The sequence below is a fragment of the Rhinopithecus bieti genome, unplaced genomic scaffold (assembly GCF_001698545.2).
Source record: "Rhinopithecus bieti isolate Rb0 unplaced genomic scaffold, ASM169854v2 scaffold_6944, whole genome shotgun sequence".
Lineage (NCBI taxonomy): Eukaryota > Metazoa > Chordata > Mammalia > Primates > Cercopithecidae > Rhinopithecus > Rhinopithecus bieti.
In genome coordinates this window covers 498,385-523,764 of record NW_016805767.1, presented here as the reverse complement: position 1 = coordinate 523,764, position 25,380 = coordinate 498,385, and the positions used below count along the sequence as shown (strand labels likewise).

At 47.7% G+C, this 25,380-nt stretch overlaps 1 protein-coding gene across 1 annotated transcript in view; it reads left to right on the top strand.

Moving 5' to 3' along the window:
- The window catches only part of EEPD1 (endonuclease/exonuclease/phosphatase family domain containing 1), a 146,294-nt gene that overhangs the window by 116,086 nt on the left and 4,828 nt on the right, over positions 1-25,380 (top strand). Inside the window, exons 4-6 of the mRNA XM_017873714.1 lie at positions 12,847-12,957; positions 16,450-16,584; positions 19,388-19,526. Coding sequence (XP_017729203.1) covers positions 12,847-12,957; positions 16,450-16,584; positions 19,388-19,526 — 385 coding nt within the window. The remainder of the gene's footprint in view (positions 1-12,846; positions 12,958-16,449; positions 16,585-19,387; positions 19,527-25,380) is intronic.

The following is a 25,380-nucleotide window of genomic DNA, read 5'->3' as shown; positions in this document are numbered from 1 at the left end:
AGCAATGATTCTTTGCCCCTTGTTACAGATGGTGAAACAGAGGCACAGAATACTTGAGTCATTTGTCCAAAGTCAGAACTCTTGGTAAGTGGTAGATCCAAAGTTTGAATCCAGGCAGCCTTTCTCTAGAGTCTGTGTTCTTTTTTTTTTTTTTTTTTTTTTTTTGAGACGGAGTCTTGCTCTGTCGCCCAGGCTGGAGTGCAGTGGCCGGATCTCAGCTCACTGCAAGCTCCGCCTCCCGGGTTCACGCCATTCTCCTGCCTCAGCCTCCCGAGTAGCTGGGACTACAGGCGCCTGCCACCTCGCCCGGCTAGTTTTTTTTGGTATTTTTTAGTAGAGACGGGGTTTCACCATGTTAGCCAGGATGGTCTCGATCTCCTGACCTTGTGATCCGCCCGTCTCGGCCTCCCAAAGGGCTGGGATTACAGGCTTGAGCCACCGTGCCCGGCCTAGAGTCTGTGTTCTTAACCTTACTGTTAAATAATGAGTGGACTTAAGCATTCAGGACGTGGAAGAACTCTGCTCATAGAGGAGAAATCTGAGTGATGGCAGTAGTGTTTCCTGCTGGAGTCTGCATGGGTTTGTTTAAAGCACTGGAGTGGACAGTAGATATTCCCACCAAGTTCTGGCTTGGCATTCCCATGGCCGTTTTAAACACACAGATAACCAAGCTACTCAACTTATTTAGGGCTTCATGCACTCCTGAAGGTCCTAACAAATACAGGTTGATGTCAAGACAAATTATCTAAAGAATCACTTTGTTATAAATAAAGCTAGAGGGAAAAAGTTAAGGTGAGGACTATTTGTCTTCAGATGTAAAAAACTAAGCTATTTATGAAGACTCTTGTCTTGTGTCAGTCAGCAATTTAAAAAGGCAAGAGTCAAGCCAGGTATGGTGGCTCACACCTGGTCCCAGCTACTTAGGAAGCTAAGGCGGGAGGATGGCTTGAGCCCAGAAGTTGGAGTCTAGCCTGGGCAACATAGCAAGGCACCCCATCTCTAAAAAACTAAAGAGTCATATCCTTTCTGATCATATGTTTTGGGGGGTTAATGTCTTTGGTCATTCATTCCCTAGGCCCCTGTGCTGCCATCTGTTTATCACAGGCAGGTATATTAAAACAAAGCAGGCTGGGCGCAGTGGCTCATCCCTGGAATCCCAGTACTTCAGGAGGCCCATGCAGAAGGATTGCCTGAACCCAGGAGTTCAAGAGCAGCCTGGGCAATGTAGTGAGATCCCATCTCTATTCTAATTTAAAATTTAAAAAATAAAGCAAAACCCAGCAACAAAAACCTACTGATTTACTTTTGGAAACAAAGATATTGTCATTTGAAATTCTTACCCTGGATCCTTTTCTAAACATATAGATAAAAATCATTTCGAGCATGAGAGGGCATGGTGTGTGAAGTTTTATTGCTACCTTGCTAGGTGATTTTAGGATGTTTCATATTGATTAGAAATGAACTTCAAAAAGGCAGAAATTTCCTCCAGCCAATGAAAGCTTCGCCACCAAGGAGATGGCACACTGAACAACAGCAGGTTAGATGGCCCAGGAAGGACATGATTTTTAAAAGAGCTTATAACATCGCACAGTATAAGTGGGAAAAGCAGAATGTGTGTGTGCGTGTGTGTGTGTATGTGTGTGTATACAGACAGATAAGATATATTGATAAAATGCACAGGAAACAGCCTAGAAGGAATTCCACCAAAAATATTAGCAGTAGTGGTCTTTGCACAGTGGTATTATACTTAATTTTTTCTGACTCTCTATTTTATAAATTATCCCACACTTGTATTTATTTATAGCAGGACATAAGCCTTTATTTATTTACTGTACCTTAAGTTCTGGAATACATGTGCAGAACATGCAGGTTTGTTACATAGGTATACATGTCCCATGGTGGTTTGCTGCACCCATCAACCCATCATCTACATTAGGTATTTTTTCTAATGCTATCCCTCTCTAGCCCCCCACCCCGACAGGCCCTGGTGTGTGATGTTCCCCTCCCTGTGTCCATGTGTTCTCATTGTTCAACTCCCACTTATGAGTGAGAACATGTGGTTGGTTTTCTGTTCCTGTATTGGTCTGCTGAGAATGATGGTTTCCAGCTTCATCCATGTCCCTGCAAAGGACATGAACTCATCCTTTTTTATGGCTGCATAGTATTCCATGGTGCATATGTGCCACATTTTCTTTATCCAGTCTATCATTGATGGGCATTTGGTTCCAAGTCTTTGCTATTGTAAATAGGGCTGCAGTAAAGATGCATGTGCATGTATCTTTATAGCAGAATGATTTATGATCCTTTGGGTATATACACAGTAATGGGATTGCTGGGGTCAAATGGTATTCTAGTTCTAGATCCTTGAGGATCACCAACACTGTCTTCCACAATGGTTGAACTAATTTATACTTCCACCAGTGTAAAGCGTTCCTGTTTCTCCACATCCTCTCTAGCAGCTATTGTTTCCTTTTTATATATTATTATTTATTATTTACTTTTGAGGGGGGGTTGTGGTGACAGAGTCTTGCTCTGTCCACCAGGCTGGAGTTACAATGGGCACCAAATCTCAAGCTCACTGCAACCTCCGCTCCTGGGTTCAAGCCATTTCCCCTGCCTCAGCCTTTCCCGAGGTAGTTGGTTTATGGAGTGCCCGCCACCACGCCTGGCTAATTTTTGTATTTTCAGTAGAGACAGGGTTTCACCATGTTGGCCCAACCTGGTTCATTCGAACTCCTGACCTCATGATCCGCCTGCTTTGCTGGGATTACAGGCATGTGAGCCAGCCACGCCCGGGCCTGTTTCCTGACTTTTTAATGATCAACATTCTAACTGGCATGAGATGTATCTCATTGTGGTTTTGATTTGCATTCTCTACATGACCAGGTGATGGGATGAGCTTTTGTTCATATGTTTGTTGACTGCATAAACATCATCTTTTGAGAAGTGTCTCTTCATATCCTGTGCCCACTTTTTGATGGGATTTTTTGTTTTTTTCTTGTAAATTTGTCTAAGTTCCTTGTCGATTTTGGATATTAGCCCTTTGTCAGATAGATTGCAAAAATGTTCGCCCATTCTGTAGGTTGCCTGTTCACTCTGATGATAGTTTCTTTTGCTGTGCAGAAGCTCTTTAGTTTAATTAGATCCCATTTGTGTATTTTGGCTTTTGTTGCCATTGCTTTTGGTGTTTTAGTCATGAAGTCTTTGCCCATGCCTATGTCCTGAATGGTATTCCTAGGTTTTCTTCTAGGGTTTTTATGGTTTTAGGCCTTACATTTAAGTCTTTAATCCATCTTGAGTTAATTTTTGTATAAGGTGTAAGGAACATAAGCCCCTATTCTATTCTATTCTATTCTATTCTATTCTATTCTATTCTATTCTATTCTGAGACAGTCTCACTCTGTCGCCCAGGCTGGAGTACAATGGCATGATCTCAGCTCACTGCAGTCTCCACCTCCCAGGTTCAAGCGATTCTCCTGCCTCAGCCTCCCATGTAGCTGGGATTACAGACGCCTGCCACAACACTCTGCTAATTTTTTGTATTTTTAGTAGAGACGGGGTTTCACCATGTTTGCCAGGCTGGTTTTGAACTCCTGACCTCAAGGGATTCATCTGCCTCGGCCTCCCAAAGTGTTAGGATTACAGACATGAACCACCGCCCCCTACCATTAATTTAAAGAGAAAAAAAAGCCCATGAAATTACTATGGAAGTCTTCATTCCCACCTAGGATTAAGAGTCTTAGCATCCAAAGACCTTTGGAGAAGTAAAGAACCTTTGGAACATTCCTAAAGGGCAGAGATGAGCGATGAAGATGACTCTGATGACGATGGCCACAGTGTGGAAGCGCAGAGTCTGTAAGGAGTGTGTTTGCGCCCCTTGCAGCTCCTCCCTCCTCCAAACTTCACTTCAGTCTCCACGAACGCGCCACTGCATCTTGCTCTGTCTCATAGTGGCCCTTGCAAAGGTTCTTCTATTGTTGTTTCTTTTTCTTTCCTTTTTTTTTTTTTTGGTGCTCCCTTCGCTTCTTTGTAACCATCTTGATCAGGAACCGTGCGGTTGGTGTCTTTGGGGCACATGGAGAGGCTAACAGAACCAGCAGTCGCTGGTGGCGGGAGAGCACGTGGGTGTCACTTCCCTTGGTTCTGTAAAAGCAGCTAATAATTAGCTGGTGGTGGGCGCTGAGGAAATGTCTCCTTGTTTGCTTTCTGCCTTCCTCTGCATGATAAGAATGTTTAAACAAGGATGCACCGTCATCCAGAATGCCTTCCTGGCCCCCATGGAAGAAGAATGGGGAAGAGCCATCCTACGAGTGGCACATTGTGACACAGGAGCAGGAAGCCCATGGCTCCTCTGACAAGGAAGGGTGGGACCTGAGCATTTAGAACAGGGCTTCCTTACAAAGCTCTGAATGCTGGGCATGTGACATGGAGTGGGCATGGCCCACCAGCCCCGGCCCCTCCTGGGAGGTGGGAGGAAAGTTGACTGATGTACTGACCTTTCTGTGAAATCTGGGTCATCAGGGCCTATGTGACCGGAGGCATCAGTGACGAAATTGACCTCAGCAGGGTGGTGGCTGTGCTGCTCCAGGGAACTCACAAGTTGGAATGCATGTGGTGCATGCGCACACACACACGCACACACACACACCCCTCACGGGTCGATTGGTTTCTGTTTTCTGAGTGGCAGTGAGTGACCCGGCCATGTTACCTTTTTGAGTCCTGGTTTCGTCGTGTGTCGAATGCGACTGTTATTCCCAACCTCCCAGGGTTGTCATGAGGACTGAATGTGACCTGTGATTAGTGCCTGCCATGTCCTTGGTACTTAGTCAATGTTGGTTCCATTTTTCTCCCCATTCCTCCCCCTGGGCTTTATTTTTTAAAAAAACAGGACTCAGGGGCTAACCTCGTTATAGCTCCTTGGCCACCTGTATCTTCTTACCATTGTTGGATTTACCCAAATTAACCTCTTGGGATTACTACCTAAGTAAATAAGAGCTTAAAAGTGAGCTCTTATTCCAGGCAGTTTAGCAAGGGGTCTTTAGGTGGAGCACACATGGTAATTATCACAGAGAAGGAGGGAGAAAGGGGTTTTAATGTTTATGAGACTCATGTTTCCTCTCTCAGTTCTATGCTAGCCCTTCCCTCCTGCCTTTTCCTCCCAGAGTTCTAGAATCATGCACTTTTAGAACTAGAGGTCCTCTGGGCTGGAGTCATCTCCCCCCATCCCTTTCTTAACAGATGGGGAGACTGAGGCACAAAGATGTTCAGTGATGTGTGCAGGGTCCCAGAGCTCCTCTGTGCTCCTCTCCTTCCACCCATAAATGTGGCCCTCTGAGGAAATCTCCGAAGCCACAGGGAACAAGCCCAGTTCATTCTTTCATTATTGGAAAAGGATAATTGCTCACTGAGCCTCTAAGGGTACCCAGGGAATGGACTGCCTCTTCTCCCTCCTTGAGTTCCTGGGCCTCTAGGAATGGATCCTAGAGGCAGTACTGTGATGGTGTTATGTGAGGGTTCAAAGTGGCTCTGGAGCCCCAAGACACATTGCTCCCTGCCCTACCTTGGGCCTGCCCCCTCTGGGAGGCATACCTGCATTTGCATTGGAGCAAAGGTAGCTATACCTCATCTTGGCTCTGCGGGAACCCGTCTCTTCTCTTTTAAGGGCATGAGCCAATGAGAAATCTTCTCTCTCATACAGATTGAGGGAGAAAGAAGGTTGAAATACTCCTTGCTCTTGCTTTATGACCATGTTACATCCAGTGTGTGAGCTCCTGTCTCAGCCCTAAGGAGAGCCAGGGTCTGTACAAGCCACTAAGAACCATGAAGTCACTTAGCACTCAGTAGACCTCAGCAGAGAAAGTGTATTTCTGCCCTGTAGGCCATGAGGTTTTTCCAAATATCAACATCTTGATATTTTAAATATCCTAGAGAAACTTTGTAGTAGGCTTCTTTGTTTTATTTAGAAGGCCAAACATGGTTAATATTTAGTTTATACTTGGACATTATTTGGCTTTTGTGTTCTCACTTTTCTCATAAAATAAATTGACTTTTATTTTTATTTTAAGTTCTGGGGTACACGTGCAGGATGTGCAGTTTGTTACATAGGTAAATGCATGCCATGGTGGTTTGCTGCACCTGTCAACCCATCACCTAGGTATTAAGCCCAGCATGCATTAGCTATTTTTCCTAATGCTGTCCCTCCATTGACATTTTGTGATGACCCCAGCCATTCCTCAGTTTGAGCCCCCATGTGCTCACCCACAGATATCCTCAGGTTCGGTGGCTTCTAATATCGGTTGTTAACATCCCCATGCGCAAGCTCCTGGCGTGAGGACGCCCTTGCTGACCGTTCACATTTCTAAAAATATTGCCTCTGTCATTTGCCCTGTGTCCTATTGTATTTTAATGAAAGTTCAGTCTCCTGACCTTGCATGGCCTAAGACAAGGGCTTCTTTACTTTTATGGTAAGGATTTATCTTTTTAAGGAGAACTCACCTGTGCATCTTCATCCACCAAAATAGATTGCGTTTTCAGTGCTACCGCTGAGAACACACAGGAAATTGTTACCATGTGCAAAACTCATTGTCAAAGGGAAGTCACGTCCAGAGTCAGGAAAGCAAGTGAAACACCCACCTCGGTGTAGCAGCTTCATCTGGAAATTTGACCTAGAGGGTTCAAAATGAAAACATGCCCTCCCCACCCATCCAGGAAGCAGGATGAGGATGGCCATTCGGAGTTTACTTTAAAATGCCTACCAGTACTATTGATATTCTGCCAGCAGCTGTGTAGTCAAGATTAGCAACACATCTTTATAAATTGCTCACACAGAGTCCCAGGTTGCACTTTAATTTCACTGGAAGGGAAAGACTAAAGGACCTCTGAACTTGGTGGTGGCTGGACAGACCACTGAGTGGAGTTGGAGCACCTTTATTTTTATTATTATTTTAATTTATTTATTTTTGAGACAGAATATCACTCTGTCACCCAGGTTGAAGTGTAGTGGCGCAATCTCGGCTCACTGCAACCTCCACCTCCCGGGTTCAAGCCGTTCTCCTGCCTCAGCCTCCTGAGTAGCTGGGATTATAGGCACGTGCCACCATGCCCAGCTATTTTTTGTATTTTTAGTAGAGGCAGGGTTTCACCATGTTGGTCAGGCTGGTCTCGAACTCCTGACCTTGTGATACAACCGCCTCGCCCTCCCAAAGTGCTGGGATTACAGGCGTGAACCACCGTGCCTGACCCACCTTTATTATTTTTATTTCCTAGTCAGCATCAGATGAATTACGGAATATTCTTTTCAGAAAGAGCGAGGAGCCAAAGTAGGAGAAAAAAAAGTCCAAAGGTCCACAAGCAACAAATCTGTTGGTTTCAGGCCTTAGAGCCCTTTGCCACTGCAGAGTCAGCTGATTCAAGGCTGAACCAAGATGCAGCACAGCCCAAGGGTATAGTCAAAGTAGTCTTTCTTTTAGGACTTGGCATTTCTAAATGCCGGCACCTTGTACATCTCATAGACTGGAGTTTAAATATCTGACTTTCAGAGGTGTTTGAACCAGAGTGACTCCATCTTGAACAGGGGCTGGGTAACCTACTGAGGCTGAGACCTACTGAGCTGCATATCCAGGTGGTCAGGCATTCTAAGTCACCGGATGAGGTAGGAGGTCAGCACAAGATACAGGTCATAAAGACCTTGCTGATAAAACAGATTTCAGTAAAGAAGCCGGCCAAAACCCACCAAAACCAAGATGGCAATGAGAGTGACCTCTGGTTGTCCTCACTGCTCGTTATACACTAATTATAATGCAGTAGCATGCTAAAAGACCCAGTTTTACCCAGTTTGGTCTGATGCTGGAGAAACAGATCGAGCTCACTGGTATCTCTTATAACTGATTCTGGGAGAGAGAAACTGGGATCCCTAGGAGAGATTCCACTGGTTCATTCATTCAACAAATGCCCGTTGCATACCTAGTGTGTGCCATAGTGTGACAGGCTCGGTATATTGCCTCATACATTACCTCACAGGGTTATCTGTTAACAGCCACAAGTCAGAGGGTTTTGAGATACAGGGTCCCGGGAGAGCCAAAATAGTATTTGTTTGTTTGGAATAATGAAAGCTGTCTTCCCAGGCACAGAAATTAAAACTAGGAGTACTAAATCGGCAGTTGTCTAGCCTTGCCTGAGCTTTTTCTCAAATTGTAGTTTAGAATTGCTTGGGGGAACTTGTTAGAAGTACCAACCTTGGCCAGAACCTCAAAGAACCAAACTCAGTCAATCCAGGATGGGGTCCACCAGTCCAAGGTTTTAAAAACAAGAACCAGATGGGGATAGGTGATGAGTTAGCCACTGGGGATTCAGAAACCCGAGAGGGTGGGGTGGCAGTAGTTGGGCTTTGCAAACCAGACTGGTCTGGGACACTTTGTGATGAACACAAACCTTCCCTCTTCCATTTTGACCTTTCTGCCCTGGTGGACTGCTTTTACATAAGAGTATTATTTCTTCCTTCTGTGGGCAAAGCAAAAAGTGTGAGAACGAGCTGCTCTACATAAAACAATTGAAGGTGGAGTTCAGATTGAGAGCTCTCAGAGGATGCTTTTGTTTTCCTTTGAAATCTTTGGGAGAAAGGAGCCAAAGATTCAGTAGAGGGGGCCAGCCCCCAGCCTTTTGAATCTGCCCTGCCTCCCCTGTTCCACCTGTCGAGGCCAGGAAGTAGAGCAGCAGGAACCAGCCCTGGGTTCAGACCCTCCCACTAACTGTGTAACCTTGAATTTGAACTCGAGCTTGGGCTTAACCTTTCTGTGCAGCACTGTGCTCATGAATAACTGGTAGCAGTTACCTCCTGTGGGCTGTGCCGGGAATAATAAGGACGGTGCTTGCAATGGCATCTGCCTTGGTACAGGTCAACAGGAAGGCTGTAAATCAGGATTCTCCAGCTTGAGAAGCTCGTAGCTCAGCTGGGGTCTTGAGAAAATGATGCCAATTCTGGTGCAGCAGGTCTAGGGAAGGCTTGAGAGTTTGCATTTCTGGCAGGCTTCTAAGTGAGGTTGATGTTGCTGGTCCGTGGACCACACTTTGAGTAGCAAGGGTCTGAAAGGTGCTCACCTCCTTAGGTTTTCTGTGAATAGGTAGTGCAGATAGCTAAGTTAACAATTCTTTTTTCAGTCCTAAAAATAAAAGAAAATACTTACTCCTTCCTTAACTCTGATCATGAAAATTAGGACACAGAATGCTTGTAGCCATAAACACTTACCTCCATCGTCTCTCAAGTTATTAATTATCCCCAATAACGTAAATACTGAAGAAGAAGGCGGAGTGAGGGGTGATCTGCTCTGTGAGCTGAGAGAGGTTGTTAAGGACAGGGCTTCAGGCATACAGAATAAAGGTGGCCCTTAAGGGTCAGGGATTCTGCTTCCTTACGGCTCCTAGAGCTTACCTGTGAGTGAAAAGTTTTAAATATTAATAGAAAGCAAAGAAAAATGAGAATGTCTTTTCTTCATCCATGAAATCAACTTGAACCTGTCAGAGTCATCTAGAGGGGCTGTTAAAATGCAGCCTTCTAGGCCCCACCCCTGAGAGTCTTTAGTTAAGTAGGTCAGGGGTAGAGCCTGAGAATCTGCATTTTGAACAGGTTCCCAGGTGACACTGGTGCTTACACTGTGACCAGCTCAAAAGACCACCTGTGAGAGCCATGAGCATGGGAATCAGTGCTGTCAGCCTGGGCCACCTCTTCACACTTCCGACCCCTCCCATCAAAATGATGTTGCCAGGAAGGGGTTTTCGAAGCTGGGGTGGGGTTTGGGTGTGAATGGGAGATACAACTGTCCTCAGGTATCTGAGGGTTAGGAGAGATTAGATTTCTGGAAAAGAACGATCCTGGTGGCACCACTGCCCTGCAGACAGGGAGTCACAGCACCATGGTGTGTTCCCTCTCCACCCCCTCGGCTAGGCCTCTCTGATCTACCTGGTTGGCTGATCCCTTGGTGGGGGGCGGGTGGGGGGTGTTTCTTAAAAATAGAGCTTTCCAGGGTGCATCCCAGGAAATTCTGATGAGCAACCAGGTTTGGGACCCCCTGCGTGGAGAACGGCGAGGCACCAGCTGGGCCCTGGAGAGCTGCTCTGTTTTTAATGCTTCTTAGATGCAGCACTAATGATCACTCAGCAAGCAAATGATTCCCTGGCAGGAAATGGGACCCTTTGTGAAGTACATTTCCTCGCAGGATCCCTAAAGTTGTAGTCGATAAATTCCGGCTGCGTCTTCCAAAGTGTTTTATTTCCCATCCGAGGATGGCTTCCAGCCAGGAGCATCTGGCCAAGGGGACTCATCCAGGGTGAAACCCCACCCTCTCCGCCTTCCCCACTCCCTCACCCCTGTCAGCAGTGACTCTCTCCACAGCCGCTCTGCTCTGGGCTGTGTTGAAAGCAGAACCCATAAAAGTCACGGTTGAGCAAATTCCAGAGAGAATGCTTCCCAGACCAACTCAGCAGCATAGAACATATCTGTATGCAAAGAGTCAGGTTACAATGGAGGCAATTACTTTGATAATGGCCTAAGGAGAAATTCCCTCCTCCCCCTCCCCGCCCCCTGCTTTGTTTGTCATGCTGTCATGCACAGATTTGAAGACTGCAATCTTGCCTTCAGTTTTCTGATTCACCAGCAGATGCTTGAGAGCATCACTGGGTGCTGTGCTCTGTGCCAGGTAGGGGTTTATAAAGGAGACTTAGGTACAGTCCCTGCCCTGTGGAGTCCACTGCTGGAGAAAGATAGATGCTTACATGACTAACTGTAAAAGCAGCATCACTCCTAGAATAGCCCATTTCTAAAGTAGACCTCTCAGCACTCTCCGTCCCCTTGTCTGGTTTCATCTTCCCCACAGCGCTTGTCCCTGTAGAAATGACTGGCTCAGTACTTGCTGGTGCTTCATCTTCCCTCTTACAGATAAAGCGATGTGAGGCGAAAGACCAGATCTTTGGACCCTGGCCTCTCCCAGCCGTTGGATGTGGGCTGTCCGGGGGGCATGAGAGTGACTTTCTGTAGCAGAGGTGTTGGGAGGGTGGTGGCTGCTCACACACCGCCAGGATCTGGGGCAGAGGCTGGAGGAGGACCTGGGCAGCCACAGTAGCTCTCAAACCCAAGCGTGCATCAGAATCCTCCAGTAAGTTTGTTCAGGCACAGATAGCTGGGCCTACTTCAGAGCTGCTGATCTAGTAGGTCTAGGATTTCTAGCATGTTCTCAGGTGATTCTGTGGCTACTGGTCCCTGGACCACAGTTTGAGGACCACAGAGGGGTGCATCAGCATGGCCATGGCAGTGAACTTAGTGAATAGCTGCAGGGTGAGTCCAGTGATGGACTTCTTAGAAGCTATGCCAGTGACCCCCATGAGAGAAGACGGGACTCTGGAACAGGCGCCAGCAGTGGCTGGAGAACAGAAAGGAAGCACCCCAGACACATGCGACAGTGGAATCAATGTGCTGGCGGGAGGCGAGGAAGGAGTTCGAGCAGCGGGAAGGATAGAAGTGCTTTGGGCCAAGATGGGCACTGGGTGGGGTAAGGAATAATGTGTTCCCTTTGGGACCTGTTGGTGTGAGGGGCTAAGGAGACCTCCAGGTAGAGATGTTGAGGAGGTAGTGGGAAGTGCTTTTTTTTTTTTTTTTTTTTTGGATGGGGTCTCAGTCTGTCGCCCAGACTGGAGTGCAGTGGCCGGATCTCGGCTCACTGCAAGCTCCACCTCCCGGGTTTACACCATTCTCCTGCCTCAGCCTCCTGAGTAGCTGGGACTATAGGCACCCGCCACCACGCCCAGCTAGTTTTTTTTTTTTTTTTTTGTATTTTTTAGTAGAGACGGAGTTTCACCATGTTAGCCAGGATGGTCTCGATCTCCTGACCTCATGATCCGCCCATCTCGGCCGGGAAGTGCTTTTAAAACTCAGGAAAGCAACTGGTGATTGGTACAGATGCTGGGGTCTTCTGGATAGAGGTGTAAGCTACCTCAGTGGGGCTGAATGAGAGTCCTTAAGGGGAGAGGGCGGTGATGTGCTCAGAAGGAAGCCAAGAGGCTCTCACTCGTAAGGGTGGTTAGAGAAAGAAACGAGTGGGGTGCTCCAAGGCTTGTGAAGGACAAGGAGGTGTGACCCCAAGAGAAGGGGTTGTGTTTGAGGCATGAGTTAGAGGAGCTGGTCTCCAAACTTTGAAGTGGATAGTTTTTCCACTCTTCATCCTACTATGTGCAATTTCATTTAGCCTCAGTGACAGTCACTTTACAGCTGCATATACACTTTACAATGCATATTGGTGCAACATGCATTAGCAAAAGAAGTGCATGCCGTGTGCATATGTGTGGGTGCTGCAGCAGCTCTCCGCAGCAAGAGGAAAGCAAGATGAGCACTATAGTGGTTCAAGTTGAAGCTGGAGGTCATTTTTTGCCCCTGTGAGCTGAGCCCTGAAGAAGAAAGTCACCATGTATCCATCTTGTTACCTCTTTGGATTTGACACTGATCCAGATCCTCCTGGGACCTTCAGTCCGCTGCTTTACAGGGATGAAAAGGATTCTGATGCCTTTTTTTGAACTGTCTGGGCAGGAATGCTACAGAGAGAATCAATTTCTGTGAACTGAGAGTCCCCAGGTGATAATTTGGCGTTTCACACACAGGCAGTTTTCTTTTTAATGTGTGATGCTTGTTTAGTCGTATGGGTCTTGCAAACCCTGGTGTTTGAAAAACAGGGATGTAGTTCAGCAGTGTCTGAATAAGGCTGATGATTCAGAATCATGCAGTGCCTGGCTTCTCAGGCCACCACCAGCCGGGACTGCTTTAGGTGTGAACCCACGCTTCTGACCTGTGCTCTGTCGTTGCAGTTCTGCACGGAGCTAAACCAGCCGACCCTGCCCAACATGCGCAAGTGGAAGGGGCCCCGGGGATGCTGGAAGGCTGTTGTTGCTGAGAAGTCCTCGAATCGGCTCCAGAAGGTACCCTCGTCTGCAAAACCTGGCCTTTCCCTTCCTTTAATTTAAACATACTTTTCCCCTAATCAAGGGCATTTAAAAATTTCCTTTGCCAATATCCTTGGTGCAATTTTGTATTTCTGCCCAATTTTTAAATCCTTGCCATTCATTTCTGAATGCCCTGGTTCTCGTTTCATGTTTAGATTGGGAATGGACTCCTGCCAAGACGGAAATGAGAGCTTAGGGTGTTGGGAGGAGAGGAGAGGAGAGGAGAGGAGAAATCCTGTCCAGGGCCAAGGCAGCAAATGGGTATTTCTGTCCTTTGTCCTTCTAATCCCTTCGCCACAGTTCTGTCTTCTGCCAAGTTTGTGCAGAGCTCATTACTCGTTGACTGAAAACTTCAGATTCACCTTAGTTCACAAATGAAGTATTTGCTTCTAGTGGTGGAAATTATGCACATGATTTCAACATAGAAATGTTCTGTTGAAATGTTCAGCAGATTTTGGTTTTGAATTTGCTTTCATCAATATTGCCCATATGAGCAGGTAAGGGTAAATCTCTGTAAATACACGTTTTCCCTCATGTTATTATTCAAGGCCAGATTTATTCACCTTGCAATGCTTAACATCAGTGGGGTTTTAGATTTTTAAACAGACTCCTGATAATAACCAGGAGTTGAAAATGTATTATTATGTAGTGTTCCTATAAATGCAGATTTTTAAATCCCTAGTATACCTAACATGCTTACAGAAACATGTGATTTATACTTATATGATTAATGTTTATAATTTAGGCTCTTAAATCATAAAAGTAGGCTGGATTAAAAGTGGCCACTTTTGACAGTAACCCCTACTCTCTTTTAGCTATAACTTAAAAAGGTGCATGAAATCTTCTGTCTGTGGGTTTTATGCTTGGGGATGTAAATGGCTCCCGAAGCTGACAGTGAGTCAGCACACATTCAGAGAAGGCTGGAGATAAAGCTGAATTTGAATGCATCTAGTTCACAGCTCTCCCTTCCAGTCCACCTAGAAATAGTAAGAATAATACCACCTTCCTTTTTGAATCACACTTTACATACATGTGGGTATCTGAGCTTCCTGAGCCTTAGTCCATTCAGCACTGTATTCGTTCGTTCAACAAACCATTGATGAAAGGTGGCTGTGTACTAGGCATTTGGTTCCACGCCAGCTACACGTTGGTGAGAAACACAGCCCCAGCTATCCATGTCTGCACATTTTTACTCGTTGCAACACACAGTGGGGATCGCAGCTGAAGCCTGACCTGGCCTGTCCCGTCGGGAGTGCGTAGCCTGTTGGAGGGCAAGACAGGTAACCCCATTCCAGGTCAGGGTGTCAAGGCCATTGGAAAACAACATGAGGTTGCAGGGAGACCCGAGTTCCATCCACCAAAACCTGTCAGCCTCAATTCCTTCATCTGTAAACTGGGAGCGATAGCCCTTTCTTAGCTCACCTATAGGGTGGCTATAGGATTTTAAAAGATACTGTGCTTTGGAATTTGTCGTTAACACAGCACAGGCCAAAGCCAGGCGGGATGGGCATGAAGTGGCAGGCTGGCCGCCTGCAGTGGACTGAGAGAACTCGTGTCTGACTCTGGCTGCAGCTGAGTCCATGTCTACCCAGTTGTTACCATGCAGTATTGTGGGCCCAACGTGGCCAAACTTCCCAGTTTCATTTTAATGGGAAATCTCCTGAATTTTAAAGATGAACAGATAATCCAAAAAATGTAAACACTATGTGAATCAAACAGAATATATCTGCAGGTTGAAAATGTTCAATCTCTGTCCCTAGACAAACATAAGAAAGTGGTAACCGCTGGGGCCATTCTCTGATGCCTGAAATTCTGCCCAGGCATCTTCTCTCCAGCTCCCTAGGGCTTACATGATAGCCAGAGGTGTGGTTTCCAGCTGTGAAGATGAAGACCTAATAAGATGAAATGATTTGCCTACAAGCCACCCTTTTGAAATGTGAGGTGGTGCTTGGACCTGAGCCCAGTTCACTCTATCTGGAAACGCTGTTCCTCTGGCTGCTGTTCTGGAGGAGAGGGGAGCGCCTAGGTCAGGGGCATTGGGAAAGGCTCCCAGGAGGGGACAAAAAACCGGGGTGGAAGGAGCAGCACGCAGGGAAGTGGGGGTGGGGAAAACAGTGCTGAGCATGTGAGGGAGGCAGAGGAAGGAGTGGGCCCCACCACAGAGGCTCCCCGTCCAGGGCCATCGGGGAGCCCCTGAAGGCTTTTGGGTGGAAGATGACTTCAGGGATGCTTTAGGTAAGTTACTCTGGCACCGTGGCTTGGGAACTGGCAGATGGAGAGATAATCCTCCAAAGCCAACAGAGCAGTCATACTTACCTCCCTCCACACCAGAGGAAACTGAGGTTTAGAAAAACTGAGTGGCTCACCCAGGGTCCCACGGCTAAGTGACTCAGGTGGGACCGAGGCCCAGGTCTTCTCATTCTCAAACCAGCACACTCTCCAGGGAATGGGCAAGGAGATAATTTCAAATATAGCAGTGCCCAGCATACAATACATTCATCCCCTTCCTCCTTCCTCCTAAAAACACACATGTTCAGACAAGGGGTTGAGCCTGGCAGGTGTGTGGCTTAGACCTGCGCTGACCCTGGGGACTTTGTGGTGGCTGCCTAGGAGGGTGGTTGTGCAGAGTCACTTCCCCTCCTTTTGCAATGGGGAAGAGTGGTGACTGCTGGCCTCTCAAATGACATGCAGATGGCTCCCAGGCAGCGGGTACCGAGGAAGCACCCTCATGGACAGCAGAGGCTGGGGTAGGATAGAAAGGCTTGTCTTCTTCCACAAGCCTCCAGAGGTGGCAGCAGCAGCAGCGCAAAGCAGGCACATTCAGAGCAGCAGGGTTTAACACCAGGCACTAGGACTCTGCCCCACTGCCAGCCCTGGCACCTCTGACCTAAACTTCACACCTCTGCCATGGCCCCATCCACGTGTGGAGGGCCCTCGAGCAGCCTAAGCCATTAGGACTATCAACTGTGACCTCCGCTCACCCAGCAAACACTGAGTGGACTTTTACTCGGTGCCGGGCACCATTTGTTGTAAGCTGCAGCTAATCAGTAAGCAAAGCCCATCCCTTGGAGTCATGTGTTTTAGTCTCAGCGTTGTGATCAGCTGTGGGATTTCAGGAACGTTACTTAGTGGTGTCCTCATCTGGGAAATGGGAGCATGAATTGCTGCCTCATGGTTTGTAATGATTCCGGAGATATCTCTGCACCTAGCCTGGCTTCACCTACCTCCCCCCAAAGACAGAAGAGCCCAGGTCACCCTGGCTGTGTGGAAAGCTCTGAAATTGGCAATATGTGAAATTATTTGGGCTGGGGAGTGGCAAGGGAGAGTGGCTGTGGCTTTTGTGGTGTGCTTTTGGTTTAGAAACAGCTTGAGCCAGAGTAGGGACTACTCTCGGTCTCTCTGGCCTCTCTGCCTCCTTTCCCCAGGCGGTGGACTCTGGCACCAAGACTGTCTCCCTCTCCACTGCAGGGAGCCGGCTATGCAGGATTCCTGTGGGACGCAGCGGCGGGCGTGGAGCTGAGAGATGCCGGCTCACAGGAGAGCTCGCCCAGCAACGGGCACGGGAAGCCGGCGGGCCCCAGCCCATACCTCGCACGGTTCAAGGTACCCGCTCCACGCCGTCTGTGACGTGGGATCCGCTTCTTTCTAAAAAGGAAAGAAAAGGGCTCGTTTTGTAAAACCACGAGTAAGAGAAGGCTTGTCTTTTTTGCCTTGATTTCAGCCTCTCATGGTGAGAGATTTTTGTCTCTCCTGGGGCTTCCTTGGCAGGCGAACTTGTCCAGGGCAGGAATGAAAGGGATTTTGAGGCTCTCAGCCCCAGTAGCTCTGGCATCTGAGCAGGAGACGGGGGAAGGGGGAAGATTCGGTATAGCTCCTAAAGCTGACCCTCATTAGAGTCTCCTGGGGAGATTTTCCTACAGTCAGAGATTCCTAGACCCCACCTCAGACCTACAGAATTTGGGGGATTATCTGGACGGCCTGCTTTCCAAAAGCCCCTTCGGTGATCCTTCATCTCAAAGGCCGGCGTTAGGGAATGGCTGGACTCAAGGGCAGCGGAACTGGCCTGAGGAGCCCTTCTTACTGGCTGCATCTCAGGCCCGATTCCTTTATTGCTAGGGAGAAGGGCCTCTGAAGGGGTCGTTTGGGTTTGGAGGGGATTCAGGAGGAGCTCTGGGCTGTAGGCCAGGGGTAGCCCCATCACTGGCATCGCCCATGTGGGAGTCTCTGTCCCCCCTGAGTCTGGGAGCAGCTCAGCAGATTGATCGAGCGCAGTCTGTCTGGTTCTCCCCGGATGTCCTTGGGAAGTGTTAATGAACCGCAAAATGGTCAGCAGCTGGGCAGCAGAAGCCAAAGCAGGTCATGAAGTTGGCAGTCAGTGAGCCTTATCCCCGTGGTCCTTGACCGTAAGCTCACAGGCCAGGCAAGCAGGTCCGGTGCCTTGGAGTGCAGCAAGCACATTCCCTCCTGGGCATGGAGACCCTGTGCTTTCTGTGTGCCCCAGAGCAGTTCTTGAGCCTGAGAGTCACCTCAAATCCCAGCCCAGGAGGTGTCTGCCAGCTGAGGGTTGGGAGCAGCCGCTGTGTTGAGGCTACAAGCCCCTGTGCCACCTTGCACACTCGTAGCTGTGAGTTGACGAGGCTGGGTGTGTGCTCACCCTCTGGCTATCTGTCGCGCCCAGCAGCCCCTCTCATTCCTCTGTCTGTGGTATTGGCGGGGCTCTGTCTGCACACGTACACCTAGGGGTGTCCATGGGGTGTTTCTGTGGCACTCATGTGTAAATCAGCCAGGTGTCGCCTTTAAGCCTCCTAACACCACCCTGGGCCCCCTTTTTATGTCAAGTCCCTGTTCCAGTATTGGCTACATGGGGTTATGGCCATGTAACCCCATGGGGGATACTGATAATCCAGTATCCCCAAAAGGCAGGTTGTTTTTAAGGGTATAATGAGAAAATGCTGATTAGCCCAAATCCTCTAAATAAAGCAGCCCTCTAAACAGGCACTTGGCCTCTTGTACTGCATGTCACATTCTAGGCCCAGTAGATGGTGCAGTACAGAGATGGGGCTCATCTCTTCAGGCGCTGTGCCCCCACCCAGCCTTACGATGCTTTCTCTAGCAGGCAGAGCTGCAGCTGCAGAGCTCATGGTCCTGGGTGCTGGCAAACTGGGACCACATCTGTAAGATAAGACCGGCACCCTCCACTTCCTGGGGGCTTCCCCTATTCCCCTTCCCTTCCTGGCAGTGTTGATGTTGGTTGCCATGACAAACGGAAGGGCAAGATTGCTAAGCCCTGAGTAGCTGAGCAGTGCTATGATGCCCAGAGGCAAACTCTCACCCCGTGTTTCTGCACTTGCCCTTGGGGGATGCAGGGCTGGGGCATGTCCCAGGCTGGCCAGGTTCTGTAAGCTTTTGGTTTAGACACGTTTGAAATTAGGTTAAGGTGAGCATCCAGGTATAGTGGGCTCCAGAGAGAAAAGAACACAGAGGGGTGTGTGTGGGAGGTGTAGGGAGGAGGAGGAGGAGGCAGATCCCGGCAGTGGGTCCTGGCAGGAGACCTCAGGCTGGCCCTCTGGAGAAAAGCCCCAAGTCTATAGTAACAACCAGCTATCAGAGTCACCTCCTTTGATTGATTGATTGATTGATTGATTGAAGTGGGGTCTCACTATGTTGGCCAAGCTGGTCTCAAATTGCCTCAAGTGATCCTCCCGCCTCAGCCTTCCAAAGTGCTTGGGGTTGTGGCCTGGTACAATAGCTCACACCTGTAATCCCAGAACTTTGGGAAGCTGAGGCGGGAGGATCACTTGAGGTCAGGAGCTTGAGACCAGCCTGAACAACATGGTGAAGTCTCTACTAAAAATTAAAAAATTAGCTGGGCATGGTGGCACATACCTATACTCCCAGCTACTTGGGAGGCTGAGGCAGGAGAATCACTTGAACCTGGGAGGCAGAGGTTGCAGTGAGCTGAGATCACGCCACTCCCCCACAGCCTGGATGACAGAGACTCCTTCTCAAAAAAAAAAAAAGTGCTGGAGTTACAGGCATAAGGCCATGCCTGGCCTTCCACCTTCCACCTTCCACACTCCTTCTTGTATGACTGCCTAGAAAGAAAGAAAAAAACTCAGACATTTACAGTTATGCAGATATGCCCGATCTTTTAGGCTCTTAGTGAGGAATAGGAGATGGAATGGTAGAGGTAGACTGGTAGAACAAAATAGGCCTTGTTCCTGCAGGTGCCTTGGAAAAATCGAAGATGAAAGACCTTGCATTATTTCCTGGGGGTGTGAGCCAGCCTTGTTCTTGTTTACCATTATCAACTCTGTGCACAAAGCTATTTATGAGTCGGTTGTAACGGATACAGGAAATATGAGCTTCTGAGCCTCTCCCTATTGCTTTGTTTCCTGCTGCTTAGGTGGGAAGTCACGACCTGACCCTTGTTAACCTTCACCTGGCAGCCCTGACCCTCCCGGGGAGTGAGAATCCCAGCAAGAATCACAGTGATGGCCACCGGTTGGCGAGCTTTGCACAGACCCTACAGGAAACGCTGAAAGGTAGGAAATTGTCTTTTGCCATGGCTCGGCCACTGTTTTGCAGAGCAGCAGCGCTGCCTCTTCTGACCACCTCTGACCAGTTGGGCTGGCTGTTTGTCAGCAATGTGAGTCGCAGGTACAGGGGACAATCAAACCTCTGGCATCTCATGGAGCCCAGCTGACCCTGCATGGTCACATCTGTGCCTCTGTGGACCTAGCATATGCGTTCCAAGGTGTCAGCTCTGTGGCTTTTTAGCCTCATTTAGACAGAAAGGATTGGGCGGCGGGGCGGGGGGGACTATAAGTGATGATGCCCTTCCCCGAAGACAGCTCATCCTGGCTCCAGCTGCCTCGGGCAGCACTCTGGTGGTGCTGCCTGCAGATTTGCATGTGCTCTTCCTGTGAATGAGAGACAGGGGGTGACAGTGGGAAATGGTAAATTCCTGGTTATCGGTGAATTGAGTTTTTCTCTCTGGTGGGATACAGATCATGTTGAAGAAGCCCTGAACCTGTCAGCATGCTGGATTTTAATCTTGTAAGACCTCAGGCAAGCCACCAAACCACTTCAGGCCCCCATCTGATGGGGGACAGTACTCATTTCATAGTAACACCCAGAGGGCTAAGTAACAGTGTCTGCACCAATACCAACACATAGTAGGGACTTCATGTACATGAGTTGACTCTAAAACATGAGAAGAATTAAGAGAACACTGAAAAGAGCAGAATTCTGGCCATGCCTATAATCTCATCACTTTGGGAGGCCAAGGTGGGAGGATCACTTGACCCCAGGAGTTCAAGAGCAGCTTGGGCAACATAGTGAGACCCCGTCTCTACAAAAAACAAAAAAAATTAGCCGGGTATGGTGGTACCCACCAGTAGTCCCAGATATTCAGGAGGTTGAGGAGGGAGAATCACTTGAGCGCAGGAAGTCGAGGCTGCAGTGAGCTTTGATCACACCAGTGTACTCCAGTCTGGGCAACACAGCAAGACCCCATCTTAAAAAAAAAAAGGGAGCTGAACTCCAGGACAATGTGGGGCTATGCCCCAACTAATATAGATGGTTTTCTGCACTTGGTTTACCAAAAGAAAAGGTTGACAAGGCTGTGAAGACTGTGATCTTTTCCATCTGGCTTGATTTTTCAGAACGCTGACCTTGTCTAGGTGAGTTTGTAGCTGGAGGCCTGGAATTCTCTTCTATCTTTTGAGTCTGAACCAATATTCTCTAGCTTTCTAAGACTTCGTTGTTAAACTGGCCCCTCACATTGGGAGGTTCATGAAGATTTTACTACAAAAATATTTCAGTCAAACTATAGGCTCACATTTCAAGAGATGTATGTATATATGTGTTTGAATTTGCATTTCTAACAAAAAAGATTTTTTATTGTGGTAAAATATATATAACATAAAATTTACCATTTTAATCATTTTACATATTCAAGTCAGTGCTACTAATGTATTGACATGGTTGTACAAACATTACCACAATCCATCTCCAGAACCTTTTCATCTTTCCAAACTGAAGCTCGGTACCCCTTCAACGATATCTCCCCATGCACCCCTCCCTGCAGCCCCTGGCAACCAGCATTCTACTTTCTGTCTCTGTGAATGTGACTACTCTAGGTGCCCCATATAAGTAGAATCATATAATATTTGTCCTTTTGTGTCTGGCTTGTTTCACTTAGCATAATGTCTTCAAGGTTCATCCATGTTGTAGCATGTGTCAGAATTTCCTCACTTTTTGAGGCTGAATAATGTCCCATTGTGCATCTATCCACCGTATTTTGTTGCTTACCCATTCATCTTCTGATAGACACTTAGGTGGCTTCCACTTTTGTCCTACTGTGACAATGCTGCTGTGAACATTGATGTGCAGCAGCTTTTCTTTTGAACCAGGACATGCCGTGACCAACGTTCTACTTTAAGGATGAGTCCTCAGGCTAAAAACAGTCAGAAGATGCTCTATCCAAGAAGCAGCTGTGTAGGAAATTGTCCACCCATAGTTAGACTCTGATGACTCTGATCTGTAAAAAGGACGACTTGATAGCTTGTCATATCTGTGGACATTACTATTGTTCTTTACCTCAAACTTTATGTGGAAGCAGAAAGGAAAGATGCCAGCTCATAATTTCTTTGGCAGCCATAGGCAGTCACCATCCCCCCACCCCCCACCCCTGGTATCCAGGGAGTGGTCAGGATTTTGGCAGAAAACCTTGGGCAGGTTATTGTTCCAAATTGCCAAGGTACTATTGATCCACAGCCTGGCTTGGCCTTGACTCGTTTGTGTAGGGACAGTGTGACTCATGCTGCCTGTGTCCCCTGCTTGTAACTAGTAACCAATTAATTGTTAACTGGTGACACTCCAGACCCAGGGGTTCGGGAAGCGATTCAGCCTGCCCAGGTCTAACAAGGGTAAACAGGTCAACAGAGGGGTTCAGCTAAAGCCAAGACAAAACCTTCATTCCACAGGCTTCTATCAGAGCAGGCAGAACCGATGTGGTTAGCAAGCTCTGGGCCTTTCTGCCTTTGTCTGGAACATGCATGCAGGCTGACGTCAGTGGGGATATGCCAGTCCCCTAGTGGAACCTTCTTCTCTCAGACCTCACTGGACTTGGAGACAGGGTCTCCCTCTGTGAACTGAGCAAGAGTGAAACAGCGTGTGTAGTAACTCTTGACATCTTGGCAGATGGTCCCTCAGTGGGGACTGGTTCCTGTAGTTGTCACTGGCATTTTATAAATCTAGAGACTCTCTGAGGAAGTCAGCCCACAGTGTTCTCCTCTCACTGCTGGGAATCAAGGGAGTGATAAAGGAGCCCCGCCCAGGTGGGTGGTTTTTTAGGAAGATAACTCAGGCTCCTGTGCATCTACCTGTGGATTCTCAGAGGCGAGAACTGCCTTGATGTCATCACCGACGCGGATCCAATTGGAAGAACATGAGTTGTAAGAAGTCCGATGTGCTCATTCAAAAAGGAAACTGTTGTCACACCTGAAGCTACACAGAGCTGGCTCTGTTGACCCTTGACACCAGCATCTCTCCTGATTTTGGAATTGCCCTTTTCAGCCCAGATCTTTGCAGACCTGCATCCCAACGAAAACCTCCCTCATTATATGGGAACTTTGTTTTCTTTGATATTTAATGAATGTAGCATCTTTCTCTTTGTTCCTTTCCAAGTCTAACTGCACCCTAATTCTGGGGCATTTGTAGTTCCGCTTGTCTGTTGGTCATATATTTATTGAGTGCCTGCTCCATCCTTGCCCTTTGTGATGAGCCCTGGATCTGAGGTCTGGCCTGGTGACTGGGCAAACCTTCCCACCTCTGGGAGCCTGTTTCGTACCTGCAGAGGGGAGATGGTAACAGCACCTGCCCCGTGGGTCATGGCTGTTAAGTGTGGCGCTATCGAGGAAGTGGTTAGCACAGTGCTAGACTATTATTCAAGCTGGCACTGATTTCTCCACGGTGTGGGTGGCCCTGCAGGAGAGGCTCCCTTTCATCCCACCCACTGTCCTCACTCCTCCTGGAGGAGGGCGCCATCTGCAATGCACATGCGCCCTCTGGTGGTGACCCAAGTGGCTTCCCTTCAGATTCCTTTCCCTCCAGCCGTTGTTACGGAAGCACACCCATGTCCGGGAAAAAAAGATTTGCGAAGTGTCTCGGATACATTTATGACTTCGTTTATGAACTGCTTTCCCTAAAGCCTCCCTCACAAGGTGTGGCAGAAATGCCACCTCCTGCTGTGGGACAACAAGGGTCGGGCAGAGCCCGGGGAATCCTGCAGAGCCCAGCTGGGGGGTGAGTGTTCTTTCAGGATTTCTGCTCGCTTTGCTTGGAAAATGCTTCATAACTATCCCACTTCCTCTAGGGTAAATCAGACTGTGGGAGAAATGTCTAAAATGCTTTAAGAGAAAACCTTTCCCCCTTGGCCCTGAAATCACTTTGTAGTTCTTATGCACAAATATTTAACTTCCGCTGGGTGTCTCTCCCTGACAGATCTCCTGGATCAGGAAACTGATCAGGAAGAGGGCCCAAGCTACATGTGAGTGCCCCGTGCCAGGCGCTTCTGGTGGCTTCTCTAATCCTGACACCAGCCTGGGGGGAAATGGCTTGTTCTTTCCCTTTTATGAACTAAAAAGGCTTGCCCAAAGTCATGAAGCTGGGAAGTGACAAACCTCAAGTTCCACACTCCAGAGTCATCCAGCTGTTTTCTCTTAGAACCGGGGCCGAGAACCACTGTTTTCCTTCTTTTTTCTTTTTCTTTCTTTTCTTTTCCTTTCTTTCTTTTTTTTCTTTCTTTTCTTTCCTTTCTCGCTCTCTCTTTCTCTTTCTTTCTCTCTCTCTCCCTCCCTCCCTCCCTTCTTGTCTTTCTCTCTCTTCCTTTCTCTTTCTTTCTTTTCTTCTTTGACAGAGTTTCACTCCAGCCGAGGCTGGAGTGCGGTGCAACAATGTCGGCTCACTGCGACCTCTGTCTCCTAGATTCAAGCAATTCTCCTGCCTCAGCCTCCCAAGTAAATGGGATTACAGGCGCCTACCCTATGCCTGGCTGATTTTTGTATCTTTAGTAGAAATGGAGTTTTACCGTGTTGGTCAGGCTAGTCTCAAACTCCTGACCTCAGGTGATCCGCCCACCTCAGCCTCCCGAAGTGCTGGGATTACAGGTGTGAGCCACTGCGCCCGGCCTAGAGCCACTGTTTTCTGATATGCTCCTGTGTCAGGTTTTGTTTCATTTTCAGCCCTGTGACCACTCTTCCTCCTAGCTAATTTGGATTAATAAGGTGAAATGAGGACTTGGAAGAATAGGACACAAAAGTGTCATTGTTTTCAGAGAATATAATTGTCAGTTTGTTACACCTAAAGTTAAAAAAAAAAATTCGTCCCAGTAAGAGAATTAAGAAAACTGCCTAGTTACAAAATTAAAATAAAAAATTACTCCTTTTGATATATATCAATAATAACCTATGGAAATAAAAAAATTTAAAAATAACTATTAGAGAAAATATAATGGGATAAAACAAAGGTCCCATTCATAATAAAAATCAAAATTATAAAATACTTAGAAATGTGGTGGTAAAGTGAAGAAAATGGCAAGACTTTAGTGAAGAATTTTTTGAATAAATACTTGAATCAATGGAGAAACATGGCAAAGTATTCTTGGGTGAGACGTGTTGACAGTTGGAGGTACCCGTCCTTACCATGTTTCCGTGTGGTTGACTGCACCAGGTCTCAGCAGAGCTCTGTAATATTCTATGTGTGGTTCCCACACCTGGCTGGACATGGAATCCCAGAGAGCTTCAGGAAATGCTGAAGACCAGGCCACCGGAGATGCTAAATCAGAATCTCTGCAGGTGGAACTCCAATTTCTGAGAGTGGGACTCAAGCATTAATATTTTTTTGAACTACCGATGCCCCAAGGGCTTTTTGTAGAGCTCCCTGCCTCCTACTTCAGTCAGAGAAGCTCCACTTTTACCCACTCTACTTTTGGGGCTTCCTACAGGATCTCATTTGAGAAAAGGAACACCCCCACCCCATACATTTTAAAAAGAAATAATGTTTAGCCGGGCGCCGTGGCTCATGCCTATAACCCCAGCACTTTGGGAGGCCGGGGCGGGCAGATCACCTGAGGTCAGGAGTTCAAGACCAGCCTGGCCAACATGGTGAAACACCATCTCTACTAAAATACAAAATTAGCCAGGCACAGTGGCATACATCTGTAATCCCAGATACTTGGGAGGCTGAGGCAGGAGAATCACTTGAACCTGGGAGGCGGAAGCTGTAGTGAGCCAAGATCGTGCCACTGCACTCCAGCCTGGGTGACAGAGCGAGACTCTGTCTCAAAAAAAAAAAAAAAAAAAAAAAAAAAAAAATTTTTTTTTAGACTCTTTC